This window comes from Sapajus apella, unplaced genomic scaffold (genome assembly GCF_009761245.1).
Source record: "Sapajus apella isolate SASKATOON/1434 unplaced genomic scaffold, GSC_monkey_1.0 scaffold29, whole genome shotgun sequence".
Taxonomy (NCBI): Eukaryota; Metazoa; Chordata; class Mammalia; order Primates; family Cebidae; genus Sapajus; species Sapajus apella.
In genome coordinates this window covers 3,466,497-3,490,131 of record NW_022436969.1, presented here as the reverse complement: position 1 = coordinate 3,490,131, position 23,635 = coordinate 3,466,497, and the positions used below count along the sequence as shown (strand labels likewise).

Below are 23,635 nucleotides of genomic sequence, written 5' to 3'. Positions count from 1 at the left end.
TGCTTCTTTCCATGTGGAAGGCACTCTGCTAACTCACACACTCCCAGTGCTTTCCACTGGGAAAGCAGTCACTCATACCCTGAATGGCAATTCTTAAAATATGGTCCGAGGAGTGGACTCCTAGGAGTTCCCACAATCCTCTCAGGGGATCTACAAAATCAAAGCCTCTTCCATAACATTACAACATTATTTGCCCTTTTCACTCTCATTATCTCGTAAGTGTAAAGTGAAGTTTTCCAGAAGCTATGTTATGTGTGCTACCTTAACAGAAAATTCAGAAGCAGATATGAAAAAACAGCTATCTTCTTATTAAGCCAGGCATTAAAGAGACTGCAGAAATGTAAAGGCACAATGCTAGTCTTCCCACTAATCTTGTTTTTCTCTTTGGGATAAGATAGTAATTTTTCATAAAAATTATGTTACACATACAATTGGTTTAATATTTTAAATAAATAAATCTATATATTTTTTCAGTTTAATTTCTCTACGGTAAACACTGATAGATATTATCTATAATAGAAAAGCTCATTGAATAACTCAATTTTTAAGTATGTAAAAGAGTCCTGAGACTAAAAATTTGTAAATGTTATGCTGAAGAGAGAAGGATGGACCAAACTTACCTGAAGGCTGCATTTGAAAGAAAAATCTGGGCAGCTGGTGCCCAACCCTGTCCTCTACTCCTCCCATCTGGGAATCACAGATCCACAGAAAAGAAGTGTGGTGATCTCATTTTCCATGCTGGGAGTTCACAGATTCCCTGCAGCAATCTGGCAGTAGAAGGAAGTGGGCATGTCTACAGAATTCTGGGATTTGGGGATTCAGTTTTAGCAAGGGGAACATGACCACAGATAAAGGCCATGCCTGCCAGCCTAGTGCTTATCAGGACCACAGTGATATTTTTCTTTCCTATCTTCTGATTCTTCTGGCACACATTTCACTTGGTTCAGAATTCAAGACAGGGAGGACAGGTCCTATTTACTGGGCCCTTTGAAAGACTTCAGCACTTGGTGAACTATCTGGGGACTCTTGGGAAACAAAGAAAGGAGTCCAATATAGGGGAAGAAAGTATTCATGAAGGAAGTTGGGCTTCTGGCAGTGGGAAAAGCACTCAGGCTGGAGTGCACTGGCACAATCTCAGCTCACTGCAACATCTGCCTCCCGGGCTTAAATGATTCTCCTGCCCCAGCCTCCCGAGTAGCTGGGACTATAGGTGCCTGCCACCACACCTGGCTAATCTTTGTATTTTTAATAGAGATGAGGTTTTGCCATGTTTGCCAGGCTGGTCTTGAACTTCTGACCTCAGGTGGTCCACCTGCCTCAGCCTCCCAAAGTGCTGGGATTACAGGCATGAGCCACCATGCCCAGCCCCCTGCACGTTTTTTAATTTGGTGGTTTACAGCCTTGATTGTGTAGGGTGGCTGGTTCTGATAGCTGGAGAGGTGGCTTTTAACATCAAAAGGCTTAAATTCCTAAACCCCAGAGTATTTTGACCTTGATGCTTGACCACAATTTAGGGTGGCTTATCTCCAGGAAAATGATAGTTGTTTAAAGGGGTAGGGCCTGGAGAAAAAAACAGTAGGACCTCAGGAAAGACTACAGGCCAAAGATCCTAGAATAGAAAAGCAGCAGGATGCACAGTGACCTTAGCCCAATGGTGAACTATTTGGGTAAGGGCTGCCACAATTTGGGTGAAGGCTGCCACAACTTGGGTGAAGGCTGCCACAATTTGGCCTTGGCAATGGTCCAAGCTAGCTCAGGACTCTGCAAGTGCTCATGAGCCCCAGCTTGAATAAGCAGAGGGGCATAAAAAGAGGATTATTTCAATATCTACTGCCTAAAGACTAGTCAGTGAACCAGTGTTTGTTACCTTTTATTAACACTAAGTTCAAGAGCACTAGCAAGGGTCTCACTTGGGCAAGATGTGGACATCTTGGATTCTGCAGCTTGACCACTAGCTCAAGGGTCAGTCCCCACCAAGTGGTCTAGATGGTCTTCACAAGTGAACAAGAAATCTTCCCTTGAGGCGGCCTTCTTCGGCCAAAGCAACTCCATGGCAAATGGCAGAGAAAGAGACAGTGGGGCCCGAGACTGAAAACACCTGCTCCACCAGTCAACCACCAGACCGAACCCACCCTGCTGATAACACTGGGCTGTCAGACCCAAGAGACACAAAGGGAAAGTCTGAAAGGGAAAAGGAGGTTTGAAAGGAGGCTTGGGTTTTGGCTGCAAACCAAAACCCAACTGGGGAGAGGCTCTTAGTGGGAGGTTGTTTAGCATTTCCTATTTACCATTTGTAGTAACTCATGCATACCAGGTTTTCCCTCAGAAAGCTGGCATCTGAGATGCTGCCACCTAGCACAAGGCTCAGAAATGTCCGATGGTCCTCGTCTTAGTTGAGGTGCCTTTTATCTCACCTAGCATATTCAGTATCTTTATGTTTCCATTCTCCCCTTTCGATTTTGTTTAGTTCAAAGATTGCAGATTACAGACAAGAGGCTTAGACTGACCAGCATCCTGGAAAGGTTAAAATGAAGAATGTTTTCTCTGCCCACTATCAATCTATCCTTCACATACCATGAGCTCTCTACTGTGCACTTTGGAACACTGAGAAACAGTTTCGCCTGGATGACTCTTCCAGGAGCAGAGACTGGTTTGCTTTCTAACTCTGAAAACTGTTAAAACTATTGCCATGATCATCTTGCATGCCCCCATTAGGCTCTGGTTTTGGGACTCTTTTTTAAAGAGTAAAGTTGGCCTGGTGCAATGGCTTATGCCTGTAATCCTAGCATTTTGGGAGACCAAGGTGGGTGGATCACCTAAGGTCAGGAGTTCGAGACCAGCCTGGCCAACACAGTGAAACCCCATCTCTATCAAAAAATACAAAACTTAGCTGGGCGTATTGATGCACACCTTTAGTCCCAGATACTTGGGAGGCTGAGGCAGGAAAACAGCTTGAGCCGGGAGGAGGCTGCAGTGAGCCAAGATTGTGTCACTGCATTCTAGCCTGGGCGACAGAATGAGACCGTCTCAAAAAAAAAACCAAAAAAACAACAAAAAAAACAAACAAAAAAAAAACAGCACAGCTATAGATCTTCCAAGACTTCAAGAAGACTGTCTTGACAGATACCCATCTCACCCTTTGAAGGCAGTTGTCACATTTTGGGATAAGCACACACTTGATGACTAAGACCATGGGCTTAACAGTCAATCCATAATTTGGGGACCATGAGAGTATAACCCTTATCCTCTACTTCCATGTAATGGGAGCTGCATCAGAAATGATATTCTTGACTTCTGGCCAATTTGGATAAAGCAAGTGGGCATCTAGAGCCCAGGCATCACCTTTTTTTCCTGTGAGAGCCACGCCACCTATGTCATGCAAATGTTGTTAAGCTATAGGTTTTAGTGCGGCAGGATCCCCAGATGGGAGCACTGTTGAAGATGGGAGGCCAAGGGTAACTAAACCTGACATGTGAAACATTTAGCCACATTCTCCAACCTTGTCTTTATCAGTAATAAATGTAATTTTAGTTCTCTATCAACTGATTCTTTTGTCTTATTTGTCCAGAATTGAGACAGATAAGGAGCACTATTGCTTAGGTCCCTTCAAAGACAACAAAATTATCTACAAAGTCTCAATCTTACTCAACACTCAAAGGCCAAGGCTAAATGATCAAAAAGAAGTTGGTCCAAATAACATTGTTAAACTGCCAGCAGGACCTCAGGCCCACTAGGATGTCTCTGTGCTAAGAGTCTGAGGCACACAACCAAGACCCCTCACGTACTTAGGCGAGCACAAGTGCTAGGAACAGAGATCCACATGTGCCCCTACACTGTAGGGTGAGTACAGAACTGGGCCAAGGTGGGGTGAGGTCAGGAGAAACAGAGTGGCTCACAGAAAGAACTATCAACAGTTCATCAGATACTTGTGTCTCCAAGTCACCACCAAGAAGCTGCATGGCCAGCGGCAGAAACCGCCTGCTTCTTTGGTAGCCTATCCTGCATCTGGCTTAATCTGCTAGATTTTCCCAATTCCCATTCTTAAGCCCAAAGTTTGCTCCATGAAGCTGAGATCCTTTAAATCCTCATTCTAAAGTCCAAATGCTCCTTCAGGCAACAATCTTTTAAAGTCTAGAATAGACTAATCTTGCTCCCACTGGGTCCATTCTTTTGCAGACTCTTTCAGGGAACTGGCAAGTTGTTATCAGGAAAGTAAAGCACTGTTAAAGCCCTGGTCGGCCACCTCGCAGCCAGAGTGCCTTCAGGTGAGCGGTTTAAGTCAATCTCTGTTCAGACATCTGTAAAATGGATAATGATAACAACGTCATCTATTGGTGAGGATTGATGTGAGGATTATATGAAAATGCAGGTCAAGTGCTTGGCCTGGCTCATAGTAAGCACTCAGTAAATACTAATTCCCTGTGACCACTATCAAGAATGTTCTCAATGCTTCAAAACATACCTTTACAATCCATGACTGAAAACATTAGGTGGAGAAAATGAGCAACACACAGCAAGGCCAAGCTACAGACAAGTTACGAAGTTTATCCAACAGGCTAGTGTTCTTAGAGACACTTCAAGGCAAACAAAAAGGCCAAAACACATAGAAAAATCCTCTCGAACTCATCAAAAACCAGGAAAATTCAAATTTTAGACAAAATGAGATACTATTACGCAGTCCGCCAGATATTTTATAATGTTGAAGTTTGACTACTACAAGTATCCTAAAATTAGGGGAACAAATGCACATAGCACCGGCAGACCAGTATGGAAAACACAATCTTGCATTAGCTAGTAATGATGAAAACACGCAAATCTTGAATTCTAGCAATTCTACTCCTTGGTACATATCCAAGAGCAGACTAGCATTCTATCACTTGGGAGTTTGCCAGAGAGGCAAATTCTCAGGTTCTACTGGAGGCTTACTGAATGAGACGACCAGGGCTAGGGCCAGGAATCCATCTTTTAACAAGCTTTCTGGTGATTCTCATAAAGTTTGGGGAACACAGCTCTAGAGTATCCTTGGCATTTATACTCAGGTGGCATGCATAAGAATGCTGACAGCAGCAAAAATCCGAAACCACACACCCAAGTCCATCAACAATAAACCAAATAAGTAAATTGTACCATATTCATAGTATGCAATGCTCTACAGCAGTGGAAATGAACAAATTACAGCTACACAACTCAGCTCAATCTTACAAACATAATGCTGAGTAGAAAAAGCAAAGCGCAGAAAAATACATTATATATACACATGCATGATACATGTATACTCTATGCATGATGTATATACATATATAAAAACATGTCTCCTCTTTATATATTTAAAGAGTATCTACATAGATGATAAAACTACAAAGAAAAGCAATGAATAAATATTAGAAGAATCCAGATAGTAGTAATCTCTGGGAGGACAGAGGGGAATGGAAGCAGTACTATGGGGATGTCCAAGGTAGCAGGAATATTCCATTTTCTTAACCAGGCTGGTAGTTGCACTGATGTACTTCATATGCTTTAATTTTCCTTTAAATTGTACACATATGCTTTATAGACTCCTCTATCATATCACACTTCACAATAAAAAGTTATTTTTTGAAAGTGATCTTCATATGCATATAAAATAGAAATGGATGTCAATTTGCTTTTGTTTTTTTCTGCCTGGATTCAAATACATATCAAACCTAGAAACACAGGCCCTGACATCAGGCTGCTTGCATTTAAACTCCAGCTCCATCATTTAACAAAATAACCTTGCACAGCTCAGATAACCTCGCCTTGCGCTTTGGTGTCCTAATATGTGAACTGGGTATATTTTCGGGGGAATCTAATGAGTTAATACATGTAAAGTGCTTTCAATCAAGCCTGGTACATAGCAATTACTAAAAAAATGAAAAGCTATTATTAGGATAGAAAGACACTAAATTAAAGGCAGAATTTCCTGCATCCAATCATCAATAAACCATCAGCATCTATGAGAACAATGAATCTACCTTCCCTGTTTTCGCAGATGCTGTGCTAGCATCAACCAGTATGGTAACATTACACTCAACCTTCTCCTCTACGGTGTTGTCATCATCATGTTAAAAGCATTCAGAGGCCGAGTAACTTTGGTTCTAGCCTAGTCTCTCTCTCTCTCTCACACACACACACACACACACACACACTCCCATGTGTATGCACACATGGGTCCTTACTAGCATATGAAAGAATGAATTACAGAAGCAAGAAACAGATCTAAAAAGAGACACCAGAAAAGCTCCTGTCTGATATACCTGCTGTTTCCAAATCAAACCACTGGTAGAATAACACTCTACATACAATAATTACTTTCCCTAATTATAAAGATAGTGGAAGTGTATCAGCCTAGATAATATCTGTCAAAATTTAAGGAGGGTTGTTAAAATATTTGCCCTTCAATAGTGGTTTTCAAGTGTGGTCGATGGAACACTGGTGGTAGGTAGTCCCCGCACAGCTATAATTTAACTGGTTGTCATACTGAACATAGAACAAAGTCTTGCATGAAGTTCTCAAACTTATTCAATTATGTTATCTGTTAACTGTGTTTGTGTAAAAACAATGGTAATGACCAGGTTGCAAAATCTTCGTAAAATATCCAAAATCTTGCTCACTATATAAAAGCACTTCTGTTATTATTATTATAGACATGGTCTTGCTCTGTTGCCCAGGCTGGAGTGCAGTGATATGATCATAGCTCACTGTAACCTTGAACTGCTGAGCTCAAGTGATCCTCCTGCCTCAGCCTCTGGAGTAGCTGGGACTACAGGTGTCCGCTACCATACCCAGCAACCACATCCAGCTAATTCTTTTATTTTTTGTAGAGAGGGAGGTCTCACTATGTTGCCCAGGTTGTTCTCAAACTTCTGGGGTCAAGCTATCCTCCGGCCTTAGCCACCCAAAGTGCTGGAATTACAACTCTGAGCTGCTACACTCAGCCTGAAAGCATGTTTCTAAGTGATTTACATATGTGCACGTGCACACACACATATACACACAGACACATTAGCCCATTTACTCTCCATAACAACCTTATGATAGATATTATTTATTATCCCCATTTTACAGATGGGCATACTGAGAGAGAACTATCAAATGTGTTGTCCAAGTCCACACAAAAAACAAGTGTCAGAGCCAGGGAACCAATGCAAATCTGGCTCCAGAGTCCCCAATCTTAACCAGTGTGTCACACCGCTTCTCCAGGCTATTAAGTCACTGTAACATAAGAGGGAAGAAAGAAAACGATTTAAAAATCTACAGCAACGTTGTACTTGATAAAAGAAGCATTTCAGTTCAGAAAAACAGAAACTTTAACAAATGCTAGATGTATTATTGGGTATATCACCACATATACAAATCTAGGGGGAAAAAAAAGCAAGACCTCCTTCCACACAACTAGAAAAGTAAATTTCAGATAAGTAAAACATCTATAGGTGAAAACATAAACAGATAAGTAATATCTGACATAGCATGAGGTTTGAGAAAGCTGTCTTTGGAGGTAGACAGGCCTCAATTTACATGATTGCTTACCCACCGAAGAATAGTATTCTGGACACACTCATACATATGTGTGTGTGTAATTTTAACTATGAAGAATCAAGACTTAGGAAAATAAGGAATTACAACATTGACAGTATCTGTTATTATATATACAAATACTAAAAAAAGTAACCTGTTTTTCAAAATGCTTTTATTTTCCACTCTAAAATGTTACAAGCCATCTACAAAATACCCCACTGTTATCCACATTTGAGTACTCCACTATCTCCCTTTAAAACACAGCTTCATCAAGAAGGCCACAAATAAAGGGAAGGGTCATAAACCAAATCGTGAATTTAACTCAGTTTAATTTGCGACATACTTAATTCTAAATTAATTTGTAAATTAAATCAGTGGTAATAATATTCTCCCCAAATTTATCTGTCAAACAGAAAAGATAGAACTGTGAATAAGATGTAAAGCCTCAAACACAAACATTATATGTACATAATTATTTTATGGTAGAAAAATAATGTGTAGAAGCAAAAGCAAGTGAAATACAAATTACATATCAATAAGCTAAGGCCACATCAAGAGCACAATCTTTAAAATAAGGTAAAATTAAGTCCACACATTGTAGAAGATAAATAAATTAGAAAAGCTTTGAAGCCAACAAATCCTTGGTGGGCAATTACCATGAAATTTGACTCCTTGGTCTTCACCATTATGTATGGAATCCTCTACCAGCAATCTAGAGCTACTAAACCATTACAAACGGAAAAGGCCTCTAGAAAGACAGATCCTGGGACAAATGTGGGCAATCTGCATCCCTCATAGCAGATTCTCAGATCTTTAAAAAAGATATACGAACATAAAAAAAATGGTAAATGGTACTGAGATACACAATGAATGCCCAGAAAGCTAGGAGCGTGTGGGATTAGAAACCCCTCAATGTAACCTTTTCAAAATTAAAAACAAAAAAACAAACTGCGTAAAGCCTTGCTGAAAAGTGGGTCACTAGTAAGCTCAGAGAGGTATTAAGAAGCATCACTGAAAAGATTAAAGTCTGTTAACACCTAAATCTTCTGATTAAAAACTTCAGGTCAGAAAAATATTTAGTTATTTGTCTCTGGGACTCCTTCTAATAAAAGGAAGGACAAGAGAGACTATAACTACGGAATTCCAAATGTCTTTGGCATTTGGCCGAAGTGATATTGACAAACTACTAGAAGTATGGCAAAAGATATTGTCAGAAAACTCACAAATTAGTGGCTTGATACTATAAATGTGCAAGTGAACTTTAGCGGCAAAAAAAAAAAAAAAAAAAAAAAAAAAATTAATCTTTCCTTTTTAAAACAATTTTCAACTCCCTTATCGCCAGTATATTTCTATAGTGTCCATAAGTCTTTCCTAATTGTGAAAATTATAAATACATAACATAAATATAGGGAAGATTCTGCATACTGAGTGGAAGATGCCAGAGACAAAAGAGAAAATGGTTTCATAAAGTACAAATAAGTAAAAATAATCATGCTGTTGGAAGTCAAATAAATAGTTACCAATGAGGAATGGTTAAAATTGAAGGAGGTGCTAGTAAAACTCTGTCTTGCTTCAGTGCTAATTAACTAGTATGTTCCATTTAGGAACATTTAGCAGGTTGTCCACTTTTATGTACAGTTTCCTGTATGCATTTGACACTTCCATAAAGTAAATGTATATGTGTGTCTTATATGTGTATAATCTGAATTTTGAGTTCCCTAAAATATCGTATGAGGAAGCAGGATATTAGTACCCAATCGTGGAGGCGTTGACACCAAACAGACTTTACCAAGAATGGGTGCCAAAGGAGCTAAAAAGGGCCAATATTTTCACTTTTACAGACTTTATTTACTCAACCCGAAAGCCATAAAGAATGAACTTCAGACTCTGAATGTCTTTGTTAACCAATTAAGACAACAAAAGGAAAAATAATAAAAGCGGTCACAGTTTCCAGTTTATTAAAGATTTACGTTGAGCAGAGAGGGGATTATAGCCCCTTTAAATTTAGCAAAATTAACGTTGTTTTAGTCCTTTATTTCAGGTTCTACTTAATAGCTTCCCAACCAACAAACAGACATTTCATGCAAGATTACAGTCAAGCCAAGTGTATCCACCCACCAACAACAGGTCAAGTTACAAGTAAAATAGTTCTAGGTTTTTCCCAGCAGCAAACAAATCAGTAACCATGCTCAGTTACTCCACAGAATATTCACTGGAACCTGTCTGTAATGGGTCATTTCGAGATGTAGACATGTATATTAAAATATGACAAATAACTTTATCTGTGTGAGAAAAGTAATGTCAAGTGTTCAAACACAGAAAATGTTTGAGCATCAAACATTAAAACTTTCAAAACTTGGTGGTGGAATCTTTTGCATTTAATTTCACCCTGAAGAATATGGAAAAAAGGGTTTCAAAAAAATGTGTAGTCTGTGGACTGAGAGTTTATAGGCTTTCAGAAAGTATTTTAAGTTCCAAGATTCATATAAAACAAAATTATTTTTGAGTACTTATCAGCATATTATTTGTTGATCAAGACAATTTAAAGAACTTTTAAAAACTGATTACAAATGCCTCTAAAATGCTTTCCTTCTCCTAAAGACCATATGAAAAATGAATGAAATTTTAATGAAGCACTATGTTTTGGCTTCAGACGCCAAAAGAAAGCAAAATATTTAAGGCCAAGTTTAAACAGAAAGTGTAATTCAAAAGTTAATTATTTAAAGAAAAAAAAAAATCAACCCAGTAGAGAGAAACTGAAACTCTTCTTCATTGTGATATTTTCTCTAGGTATTACACAAAAAAGGCTGCAGTCTGATAAAGGGAGAAACCTAGATGCTTTGTATCAAGTCCAACTTGACTATGATAAATACGGTTTTGTTCTGGATTCTCATCATATTCAAAACGTTTGCGTTCCAGTTTTATCATCTCTAAAATGAGAATAAAACCACCTATCTCATAGAGGTATAGAAACTTCTTTCCCTGAAGTTAAAAATACTTCATTTCTGAAGTTCAATACCAGATATTTGCACAAAAAACTCTTTAAAGAGGCGGCAAATACCTAGTTTCAAGGGTTTTCTTTGCTATATTTGCTCTACTGAGTTCTATGAATGACCTGCTGACAACTGGGAAATAAATAAAATAAATTGGGAAATGTCTTGAAACTGCAGATGTGGGAAAAAAATTAAAAGGGCAGTCCATACAAACCTTAATGAAAGCAGTAGCACCAAAGTTCAAGATTTAACACAACAGAAGAAAGTTAAGAAAACTCAAAATATATTTTAATAATGAGAGGAGAAAAGAGTCATTTTATGTTTTCAGTGCCAGCAATTTCTCGAATAATTAAAAACTCCAACCTATGTACCTTTTACTTTTTAAAAAGTATTATTTAATCTACCCAAACATTAAATAACATATCAAAATGGGACAAAAATCTGGGCATATATGTTTTAAATTAATATGGCCAAGTAATGTTTTTAATTACACAGAAATCAACATTAAAATTAAAATTACAACATATGGGAGTATGTAAGTATACTGTCTAATTTTTAAATTACAGGTAGGTATATTTTATGAAAGAAAATCTAAGAACAGATCATGGATCAAACATCTCTCCAAGTTACTCTATTATAATTGCCATATCATATTTAGAACAGCAACTTTTTCTAAATAGCTAAAGCTGCTTTAAAGCATTATACAACTAATTCTCCCAATGCTACTTTGAAAAACCCAAGTTATACTGCTTACTTAATGGAGGCAGTGGATACACTAGAACTCGGATTCCTATACTGGAATTAGGACATTCCTAAATGTTCTTCTGCATCTCCAGTTCCAGATACTAGTAAGGTCAACTTTCAATTACACTTCCACTATTGAAACAGATGAAAAGTTAAACAGTCAGTCAGGAGAATGTAAGACATATCACCATGGTTTATCCAACTAGTATAATCTCTCAGGCACAGAGAACTCAACACAGAGTGGTCATTCTGTGGTATCAGCATGGAAACTTATCCATTATTTAGCTATCCATTAATTCAGCCAATCTTCCTCTGATCTACTTATAGCTCAGGCTGCTATAGGTTGTTCTAAACATAACTTGGATTTTCCTAGTGTTATCTTCATCTGTTTGATTACATATTCTTCAGTTACAGCTTATATTGTGTGCTCTGTCAAATTAATCCTCATTCAAAATACCGTTTATTTTGGTTGTCCTTATTTATCTGTAGCTGTCTTTTTTTTTGAGACAGAGTCTTGCTGTCGCCCAAGCTGGAGTGCAGCAGTGCTGCAATCTCGGCTCACTGCAACCTCCGCCTCTTGGATTCAATCTATTCTCCAGCCTCAGCCTCCCGAGTAGCTGGGACTACAGGCTCATGCCACCACATGGCTAATTTTTTGTATTTTCAGTAGAGACGGGGTTTCCCCATATTAAGATGGTCTCGATCGCCTGACCTTGTGATTCGCCCATCACGGCCTCCCAAAATACTGGGATTACAGGCGTCAGCCACCGCGCCTGGCCCTCTGTAGCTCTTTTAGGTGCATGACTATTACCAAAACATGAGGTGGCTTAACAATCACTTTCCTGAACCTGACCTAGTAGAAAATGTTTTGTTCCCCACAGCAGGTGTTATTAAATCTGCTTCACATTATACCATAATTTATTAAATCATTTCTTACTCCTGGACTTTTAGAGATCAAATAATCGAATCTTTGTAATCATAAGCAATGCGTCAACTAATATCCTCATATATGTATCTATATCATGTGTTTATGATAAATACCTGTACAAAAAAAGCTAGAGGAGAACTTGACAAAGAGCATATTTTTAATACTAATCCACTTATATGTTTAATGTTGAGCCCATCACTCAATTCAGTGGCTCTCCTGAAGGCTGACTTTTCTCAAAGAAACATGAGCACACAAAACTAATAAATGTTTTATTCTCAGTGATATTACACTTACCTTCCTTTAATCCTAAACCGCTCCCCAAAAATGTTTACTTTTACTGGCAAAGGCAGCACAGCCAATAAAAAAAATAAAGTTTAGGCATATAAAAATACAGATAACTTTAAACGTTTAACTATCACTTATGATAAACTACAGTTAATAGATCTTCACAACTCACATTCTATCACTCCAAGTATCTGAAAATTCTTACACTTTAGGCTGAAAAAAAGCCTTTCTACAACCTTTGAAAAGGAGCTGTATTTGAGATATTTTTTAAGTAACTCCAAAAATCATGCAACTGGACAGACTCTTAAAGATCAACTAATCCGGCCGGGCACAGTGGCTCACGCCTATAATCCCAGCACTTTGGGAGGCCGAGACGGGTGGATCATGAGGTCAAGAGATCGAGACCATCCTGGTCAACATGGTGAAACCCCGTCTCTACTAAAAATACAAAAATTAGCTGGGCATGGTGGTGCATGCCTGTAGTCCCAGCTACTCAGGAGGCTGAGGCAGGAGAACTGCTTGAACTCAGGAGGCGGAGGTTGCGGTGAGCCGAGATCGCGCCATTGCACTCCAGCCTGGGTAAGAAGAGCGAAACTCTGTCTCAAAAAAAAAAAAAAGATCAACTAATCCAACCAGCCCAACATTTTACTGTTGAGGAAAATGAAGTCAGGAGAGTTTAACAGAGTAGGCTACATCTGGACAACATTAGAATCCCATGCTTCCTGCTCTTGACACTAGCTCTTGCCCTTGACACTACACAAGGACATCTCACTTGCACAGATCAGTTATTATACTGTTGGGTACCTAAACCACCTTTCATGACGTAAGTAATCAATCAACTACTGATTGACACTTCATGTTAGACTGTACGCAGTATTGCAGGACACTCATACATATATAACAGACCCAATCATACATGTGGGGGGTGTTTGTGTGTCTGTGTATATGCATGCAATCCAAGGATGCTGTAAGTATAGTTGGAAGCACAGACAAGGAAGTGCACTGAGGACCAAGGAGTAACAAAAAATAAAAATCTAAACAGGATTTAACCTAAATTTTCCTTAAAGAGACTCTATCATAAAATAAATCACAATCTTTAAATCTATATCTTTCAAAAAGTTCCATTTAGCTTGCGAATTGTTCTGCCTACTTCAGACCCATCACTTCATACATGCAGAAGATATAGCTCTTACTAAAATATTAATCTGTATATACCTCTTCCTTGGCATGGATAGGGTTGTTTAATTAAAACTTACATGTATTTAGTTAAATACAAAGACCAGCATCTGCTCAAATTAACTGATTTTTTTTTCTGAAAAGTTAAAAATAAAATTTGAGGAAAAAAATAGAAATGTGAAACATAGAGATTTGTTGTTACCAGTTATGTTTCAACTTAAAACTCTTAACCCAAGTTGAAAATACTTAGCTTCCAGAAGGTGTACTGATGTCAGAAGTGACATACTTATTCAGATGACAAAGTCCAAATTTTAAAATCTTATCATGTTTTTAAATGGCTGACAAAATCCACCACCAAATCTAAGCAGCGCTTAAACTTGATTACTCTTTGTATTTGAGCCAAAGGAACAAATCTGAATGTTAACCTGGGAAAAATGATAGTGTAGATACAAATAATACAATTCTTAAAGAAAAGTTCTGATTTTTATTTAAAAATCACTCTTCTAACTTCATAATATCCCCTTGAAAAAAAGATGGGGATTTTAATCACTTAGGATTAAAAAAAAAATTGGATTTAAAGCAAGATTAACTGTTGCTTTAAGTCTTGACATTTCCCTACTAATAACCCTAAAGATTAATGAGGCACAACAGAGTTAAGAATTGAAATTTTTTTAATGAAAAAGAAAATTAAGGACAGTTTGGTGCCAAATACTATCATAAAAATAATCTGCTCCAGAAAGACTTTAGTCTCTACATGTAAAAAGCAATATCTAAAAAGGAAATCCTCGTAAAATCTCAGTGTGAACTTTTAGAAGGTTAAGGCAGACTTTGATGAAGGTATAAAAGTCAGAAAGTACCTAAGGCTTAATAGTCTTTTAAAAATGTGAGGATATACAAAATATTGTTATTCAAATTATACCTAGCATGTTTGTAACTTACCACCTATTAGTAATGACTGCATGCCTCAAGTTAAGAAAAGCACAGAAATATACATAACTGTGTCTAGTAAGTAAAACAAACCGTGAACACCAACTAACTTAATTCTTCTTTTCACAAGAACTTATGTTTCAAAGGCACGTGAAAATGAAATAAACACTGAGAAAAAACACATGCTTTACACTTAAGATGATTGCTGAATCCTTGCCACATTCTAGAAAAAGCTCCTTCTTTTTATGTATGTTTCATATGTTGAATACTAACCTCTTTAAAATCTGTACCTAATAGGTGAAAAACACGTAAGGTTTATGCATCTTTTTTCCCAAGGTTTTCATGCAGGGTTGAAACCAGGACCTATGTGTTAAGTCTAAGAGCTCTGAATTTCCATGAACATTAAAATACTGTCCTAGATGCCCCATAACCCATACAAATGTATTTAAATTAGAACAATGGGGTTATGCAATTAAGATGTGGACTAGAAAAACACTGGTTTCTAACATATTAATTAACTAGGTCAATGGTAAAAGCAACATTGATTTTTTTCTTCTTAACAATAAACCTATATAAGGATTTGAAAGTCACTTGTATTTTTTAAAAGAAAAGCTGTTCATAAGTTTGTGACAGAATATTTTATCTTTTATCAGGTAAGCTGAATGCTCAAGTTCGGATTTTTAAATGTAAAAAATGCTAATATCTTAAAATGAGAAAGACTAAAGAAAATCTTGATGTTGAACATAATATGCAAAATTGACTAGAATTATGTAAATCTAAGTAACAATAACTAACCTAGTAAAGAATTTCTCAAAGTAAAATAAGGAACACAGACACTTCAGGTAACAAAGGCAGAGTCCTTTGAATATTCAATTATATTTAGTTCATACAAAAAAAGGATGCTCTGTATCTGTACTAATAACCTACACATTCTCTTTTCTAAAACTACGGGCTGCTCAGTCTGGGGAAAAAAAAAAAAGCCCTAGACTGAATAGCAGCTGACTGCAGAGCGGCCACTTTCACCTTGCAGATAGAGCTTTGTTGTTCTGGCGTGTAAAGCAGACCATTAGTACAAAGTCATTTCTAATCTCAGTTGTACAATCCACATGGTGCACTTAACCCTAAAACTCACGTTGCATAAACTGCTCTGCTTCCACTCCTAATGACCTTTCAAATCACTCAATGTTACTGCTTGACTTGTACTCATGAATTAGAGGACTGCCAAATAACTTGATGACAAAGTTAAAATTTCTCCTTTTCTGAAGGTTTAAAAAGTCAACAACATTGGTATAGAAGAAACGGAGAAAGAACATACAATGGAAAAGAAAAGCACATTATTTAATGCTTATAAACGATATTTTTAGAAATGCCTAAGAAAAAAAATGACAGAAAATTCACACCTGACTTCAAGGCAGATGACTAAAACAGAAAATGAGAGTGCTCCACTTGTAACACACACAGATTTCCCACAGCATTCGCGACCAACAAATGTCTCTTCGTGTCCTAACTTCACTGCACAGTACTCAATTAAAATTCACTTTTAGATGAAAAAGTTTGTGAAAACCATCTGCTGCTGGATTCACACTCTGAGGATTTACTTTCTGTAAATAAGACGATCCAATGCCGTCCAAAAATTAACGCTTTTAAAGACTTTTTTAAAAATGTGTATCTACGTCGTTTAAAAAAAAAAAAAAAAGCCTAATGTACACAGGAGTCTTAAGTCTGTCTTGCCTTCCTCTTAACTTCAAACATTTTAGAAGCAGGACTTTTTTTAATTATTCTTCCTGCAGCCTAAGCTCTTTAATAAACCCCATTTTTAAAGAAGAAACAATAAATGAAGTGACAGGAGGTGAAAGAATGAGGAGTGTGCGTTGGGAGAATAAAGGGCGGTTTTATAACAGGAGGTACTTTTGTTAGCAAGTGACTGGCAGGTCTCCTCCCCCAAGTTAGAAGGAATTCCATCCAAAACTGCAAAGGCCAAAAATGTCTAGTCTAATAGTTCTGAAATCCCCGAGTCAGGAAAGAGCCGAGTGGGGGATGGCGAGTGGGGGAAGGGGAGAAAACCGGTAGGAGACTAAAGAACAAAAGAAGAGATCTAAGAAAGAGGAAAGGAACGCCGGGACCCGGGCGGCCTGCGAGGCAGGGGTGGGGAGAACCAGAAAGTGAGAGAGCACGACCCCCGGGAGGAGAGCGTGGAGCCGGGAGGGCCAGGCATGCCGCACCATGGCGCACCATGGACAGGGCTCCGAGCTGGGCGGCACACACCCGTCTAGGGGGTTTCGGGAGAAAGCTGGAAAGACTGCAGGCGCCAGCCCCGTCCCGACCCTGCCGCACCCCCTCAACCGCCCCGCCGGCCGGAGCGCGCCAGATCCTGACCCGCGAAGACTACGGAGCGGGGCGATCCACACCACCTATCCCCACCCCCGGAGCAGAATATTGTGAGGGCAAGAAAAGAAAAGGAGGCACTTCCGAGCTGCGTCTGCACTTTTCGGGGCTGCCAGCTGGCAGTAGAGCAACCCTCCCCCTAACCCGAGAGCTATTTGCAGGGGGCCCCCTCCGCGGATTTTCCTGCCAAGAGGCGAGGGCGAGCACGCCCCTTTCCCGCAGCCTCCGAGGGACCCCAGGGCAGGCGGAGACCGACTTGGGACCAGGGCACAGCACCCGCCCAGCTAGAGGGTCCCGGCCGAGGCTGTGCGAAGTGGGCTCCGGGCCCCGGTTGGCTGGTCGGAAGGAGCCTGGGGGCACCCTGGGGCTGGAGGCGGTGGAAAGTTGGGCTGCGCCGGGCTGGGAACCCGCAGCGCGCAGCCCAACGAGGAGAGGGAACCTGCACCGGGACTGGAGCAGGTGCTTCCTGCCGAGGAGGAGCCTCTTAGTAGAGATTAAATGAAAAGGCTCGCGGGCGCTCTCCCGAGGGTGTGAAAAGTACGGAAAGCTCCAGGCGAAGGCGCCCCCGGGGCGCAGGCAGGGCAAAGGCAGCCGGACAGAGGGAGAGGAGCAGCCGCGTAACGGAACTTCTCGCCTCGGGGGATACTGGGCGTTGAGAGGCCAGACTAAGTCTGGAGGCAGATGAGGGTCGACAGAGACTCCTCGGGGCAAGGCGGCCAGGTTTTCTTTCCAGGTAGGACGGACACAGAATATTGTGAGGGCAAGAGAAGAAAAGGAGGCAACTCCGGACTGGGATAAAGACAATAGGAGAGTGGAGCCCTAAGGCACCGGGAAGCGCATGGGTGCCAGGGTGGGGTAAGGTGGAGGCAAGTCTCGTAACTAAGACACCAAAGTGAGAATTCCTACTGTAAACTCGCGACCCACCCCTGCAGGAAAAAAAAAAAAAAAATTGGAGCAAAGTACCATACGAGGGGCGAGAGGCAGAAAAAACTGCAAAAACCTGAGAGTTATACTGCCTCACCCTTCTGCTGTCTGGGGACACCCCCCGCAAGCTTGCTCGGCCCCGGAGGAGCAGAGGGGGCCCACAAACGGCCTCCTAGAGCCCCGCCAGGAGAGGCGCGAGAGACCAGCTGGCCCCGGCAGCCCTGCCCCAGCGCCCGGCCCGACCCTGATGCCTGCGCAGCTCCCGGCCCCGCGGCGCGGCACCTCCCTTCCCGGGTGCGCAGCCCGGCCCCGCAGCGGCGCGGGGAACAAAGGGACCTGGCGCCGCCCGCCCCACCCCGCCCGTGGCCCGGCCCGCGGGGACCGCCGCTTACCTGAAGCAGGGCCGCCAGCAGCGGCAGCAGGGTCCGCGGCGCTCCCGCTATCCGGCACATGGAGGCGGAGAGGGGCCGAGCGAGGAGCCGGAGGCGGCGGCGGCGGCGGCGGCGGTGGCGGAGGCAGCGGCAGCACCAACAGCGGCGCCGAGAAACGGCTCCAGGCAGTTTCCACCCCCTTCCCTTCCCCTCCCCTCCCCTCCCCACCCCCTTCTCCGCTGCTCTCCGCTCCCCGCCAATGGAGAGCGAGCTGATGACAAATAGCGGGCCGCGGAGTCCGCGGGACTCGCACCAGGAGTAATAAAACAGACCCAGAGATCAAGGAGCTGGGGAGGGGGCGGGGGAGCGGGGCAGGCAAGCGTGTGAGTGTGAGCGTCTGTGAGTGTGTGTGGAGGCGGCCGCTGTGGCAGCGCAGGCGGCTCGGCTACGGCCCGGAGCGCAGCGGAAGCCGGGAGGGATGCAGCGGCGGGGACCTTGGCCGGTGGAGGATGCGGAGGTGGAAGTGGAGCGGATGGCGCTCCCCAGGAGCTCCGCCACGCGAGGTTTCGGGCTCGCGGTTTTGCTTCCTCCGGGTCCCCGCTCCAGGGCCGCTCGGCGCGATGAAGACGCCGGGGACAGCGCCTCGGGGAGGGCGCTCCGGGCAGTAAACGCTGCACCCACAAAGAGCAGCAGTCCCGCCGCCCCGCGCCTCCACTGCCTGCGGGCCGAGGGCCGCTTCTCGGCTCCTCTTTCCAATCCCCTGGCGAGTTGGAGACTGTTCTCCGGCCTCGGCCGCAAGGGGGTGAGGCGGCCGCTCCCGCCGCGGCTCCGTCCCGCGCAGCTGCTGCCGCAGCAGCCCCTACTGCCTGCGCACCGGCACCCGCCCGCTGGTCCCCGCCCGCTGGTCCTCGCCCTGCGCCGCTCACTCGCGCGCGCCGCCCTCCGTCGCCGACCGCGCACCCCGCTCGGCCTCCGCTGCGCGACCTGGGCGAGCCGCCGCCGCTCTCCCCGCGCTCGCCGCACGCGCTGCCTGGCTGCGCCGCCCGCTCCCCTCTCCTATCCCTCCCGCTGCCGCCGCCGCCGCCCTCGCCCCCGCCCCCGCCTCCCTCCGCCGCCAAGCTTCCCCGCCCGCGTCGCGGCCAATCGCAGGCCACCAAGCTGCGGCTGTAGCCGGCCGGATCCGCGGCAGCCGCCCGCCCCCGCCCTGCCGAAGCGCCCCGTATTTTGCTGCAGCCCGCGGGGGGTCGCCGGAGGGAAGCCTGGGGTGCGCCGAGCACCGCCCCGGCAGGTGGAGGGGCTGCGGGAAATAAAATAACTTGCGCAGGAACTTGATTGGTAGCAGGTTCATCTTTGGTCCGCGGTGGGGAATCTGATGGAGATGAGGAATGGTGGGGAAGGGGATGCTTCCTTGGGAGCTTAACGCACGTTTCTCTATTTTGTCATTCTTTGATAATGGGTAATCTTTCCGGGCCCCGGCAGACTCAGCAAACTAAGGACACAGGCCAAGCTCATCCTAGCTATTGTTGTCGGAGGCGCTCGCGGGGAGCCACCTGCGGGCGGGGGAGGGCGGAGGCTGCTGCTCCTGTGTGGAGCTCGCACCTCCGCTCCCACCCTTGCAGTTGTACTGGAACACCCCAAGTTTTTGTGTTTGTGTTTTGTTTTGTCCCCTCTGGGAGTCTGAGTGTGCATGTTTGTTATTTTATTTGAAATCTCCCGGTTTTCTATTGCTACCTGTTAGTGGTATGGTTCACATTTGGGGCCAACAGTTTCAGGGTAGTTTTTTACTCCCTCCTACCACCCCCAACAACAATTGAAAAAAGAGAAACTAAAAGCCGGACCTCCTGAAAATAGGATTATCTAAAAGATAAAATGACTGATAAAGAATTCTCACTATGTAAAGGATTTCAATTGGCTTCCTTTAAAGCGTGAACTTGGAGGGCAACACAGTGAGAGACTTCACAAGTTTGAGTCACAAGCATTTGTGGAATGGAACGGGGGATGGGGAGAAGTTTTTGGTTTTTTGTTTTTTCTAACTCTGGTGAGGTAATAAATTTTCGAGAATTTTTTTTTTTTTTTAAGGTTTACAGGTAAATAGAAATACCCGTTTTATCTAAGCTTTTCAACACTTGGAGGTCGGTGAACTTCATTGCAGTTAATGAATATTTTCTGCCTTTATTGCTTGCTTTTCTGCTTTGGATGACAAATATTAACGTTATTTGAGTTTCAAGATACCAATCATTTAAGAATTTGATGATGAACCTTTAAAAATCAGCTACTAATTTCTTGACATAACTGATGCAGCTTTTAATAATGTACTATTGCTGGCTAGGCTTTAAAAAATTTAATATTCATAGGGAGACGCTCAATTTTAATTAAAACATAATATTGTAAGTTTTCTTATGAAACAAATTTTTTCCTGGATTTTCTTTCTTCTCAAAAGAATAAGAAAGGTTATGTTAATTAAATTTAAAAGTTGAAATGAAAGACTTAGCTAATATAGTAATCAGAAGTGCTTGTTCTTTTCCTTTTTTTTTTGCTAGGTATTATTTTCACACTAGTGCCAATCAGCCTAAAAGTTATCTTTGCAATAGAGTATTTATAAATTATGCATCCCGGGAGTCATGCATAAGAATAGTAAAAATTCAGTCGAGATATGGGAATATGTTTGTTATATTCCAAAGTGGGATTTATAGATCTCATCTCCATGGCCAAGATTTAAGCTTCAACCCTGGACATGGGGTTTTGATTGCATCCTCATCGCTCCTAGCAGTAGCCATTAATGTTTATTGCCATTCTGATTAATTTAAAGATAGAACAAATTTCAGCATGAATAACTCTATTGCTTGTTAATAGTATTTACTTGAAGGTTTAAACATCATGTTTCTTATAAATTAAAGGCTTATGATTTCAAAATCTCCTTTGGAATGGCTGTCAGTCAAGGAATTTTGTGATTCCAACAGTTTTTGATCCTTTAGGTAAGCACTGGCAGCATTTTTTAAAAGTTCAATTTGCATGTCTCTCACTTTTCAGTAGTTGTGTATTGTTTTAGAATCTTGCCTCATTTTAAGTTGATCACCTGATCAGCCACATCTTGCTAATAATTATAGGCTTTTGATTACAAGAAGGAATAGTCTAGTCTAAAATCATGCTGTTGGAGACTTTGTGCATCCATTTGATGTTAATGAAAGTAGATCTAGTGTTGACTATGAGATCCAAACACAGCTTTACCTCTATAATATCATATCTAAGATTAGCTAATGGGGCCATTCATTTTTCTGGGCAAGTGATGACCAAACGCTCAGATTTTTAGCCCCTGCTCAAAGCATTACTTGTCTGAAGACTGGTTTTCCATCAGCCTATAGAACTCCAGGGATGCAGGGGATTGTCAGTGACCCAGAGAAACAACCCCAGGTGGTATTAGGGGTTGGATAAATGGAGACAAGAAAAAAAAAATATAATAATATGAAACATGACTGAATTCACACACCAAAAATCAATTTAATCCTTCATTCCTGACCTGTGGAGTGATGCCTATTTACAACAAGAGGTCTGCAAAGCATTATGGAAAGACTGATTAAATGATGTGCCCTGAACACTTGGCCAGTTTTTATATGTATGTAGAGGTCACAATTATTCATTTCTAAGCATTCATTTTTATATGTATGTAGAGATCATGATGATTTGTTTCTAAGCATTTATTTCAAAAATCGTAATAAATTTTGGTCTGGTGTGTTTTGTCAGACATGATATGCTACATGTACAAATTCACCATGTGCATGTTTGTGTACAAAGTTTCTTGCCTTGAATATAAATGCTGAACAGCAGTAGTCTAATCTGGAGCCTCCTCTCCCCCACCTCCCCTTCCCCACCCGCTATAAACACACACCTGCTCCACGCTTGTCTTTGTCTCTGACACCTAGCACAGTGTCCTTCCCAAATGTTGAATGAAGACTCCCTTCTCCACTCTACACAAGGCCATCAGCTGGCAAGTAGGGAACGTAGGATGGGACCCAGGTTCTCTTACTCCCACTCTTACCTTCGCCCTTTATCTTATTCTGGGAAGTTCCTTTAACATTGGAAAATTCAACTATATGGGATGAGGAGAGATTTTCCTTTTTAAAGAAGAAAGTATAATGATGCTAGGGATTTGTCTACTATTTTCTTCAAATTTTTTGTTCTTCAAAGTATGTGTGAAATTGAGGACATAACTCTACTTTTCTTTCCGCTGCTCTCAGTTTTCATATGCTTTTCTTAGTGTGATCATCTTGTCTTATTTATTGTGATTTTGGCATTAAAAATCCATATCTTTGATACAACCTGGCTGCTAAACACAAGCCAGTCGTTCATCTGGTGCTCAGAGAAGTAGTGATCTGATCCAATATTAGAAGAAAAATCTGGCTATTAAAAAAAAAATCTACTCTTGTTTGAAGATATTATTTACCTATTGTTTTTCAGTATTTGAAAATCAAAATCAACATCTTCATGGAAAGTAGAACCAAAGAAGTAACTTGAAGTACATATGGTCACATAAGTGAGATATAAATTTTCCAGATAAGCAACTCAACAGAGGCGAGTAATTCATAAACAGGCCCTGAATTACAAGGAATCCGACCAAAACACACACACACACACACACACACACACACACACACACTATCCCTTTCTGGTTCTGGGAGGTAGAGGGGGTAGGGTATAATAAACAGATAAGGCTGTAAATTCAAGTAGACCTAGCTCTATGACCTTGACTAAATTTCTTAACATTTCTAAGTCTCCTTTATCTTATCTTGAAAATGTGGATAATGACAGCATTTCTTTAAAAAGTCAGATAGGAAGGCCGGGCGCGGTGGCTCAAGCCTGTAATCCCAGCACTTTGGGAGGCCGAGGCGGGTGGATCACGAGGTCAAGAGATCGAGACCATCCTGGTCAACACGGTGAAACCCCGTCTCTACTAAAAATACAAAAAATTAGCTGGGCATGGTGACGCGTGCCTGTGATCCCAGCTACTCAGGAGGCTGAGGCAGGAGAATTGCCTGAACCCAGGAGGCGGAGGTTGTGGTGAGCCGAGATCGCGCCGTTGCACTCCTGCCTGGGTAACAAGAGCGAAACTCTGTCCCAAAAAAAAAAAAAAAAAAAAGTCAGATAGGAACACACTAGGGCCTTAGCATTTTATCTATTGTGTATAAAGTATGCTGATTTCCACAGAGGATTCAGAGCAGTTAAGAATCTCAGTAAACTGCCAGGTGCAGTGGCTCATGTCTGTAATCCCAGCACTTTGGGAGGCCAAGGCGGGCAGATCACGAGGTCAAGAGATCCAAACAATCCTAGCCAACATGGTGAAAACCTGTCTCTACTAAAATTACAAAAAT

General features: G+C 41.9%; 2 protein-coding genes across 3 annotated transcripts in view; one reads left to right on the top strand and one right to left on the bottom strand.

The window, feature by feature from the left end:
* CDH2 (cadherin 2) overlaps positions 1-18,776 on the bottom strand; it is a 236,110-nt gene extending 217,334 nt beyond the window's left edge. Inside the window, exon 1 of the mRNA XM_032293129.1 lies at positions 18,291-18,776. Coding sequence (XP_032149020.1) covers positions 18,291-18,350 — 60 coding nt within the window. The 5' untranslated portion in view covers positions 18,351-18,776. The remainder of the gene's footprint in view (positions 1-18,290) is intronic.
* LOC116561377 overlaps positions 16,725-23,635 on the top strand; it is a 23,604-nt gene continuing 16,693 nt past the window's right edge. For both annotated transcript variants that reach the window (XM_032293134.1, XM_032293133.1), the window contains exon 1: positions 16,725-17,707. In XM_032293134.1, coding sequence (XP_032149025.1) covers positions 16,823-17,476 — 654 coding nt within the window. In that variant the 5' untranslated portion in view covers positions 16,725-16,822 and the 3' untranslated portion in view covers positions 17,477-17,707. The remainder of the gene's footprint in view (positions 17,708-23,635) is intronic.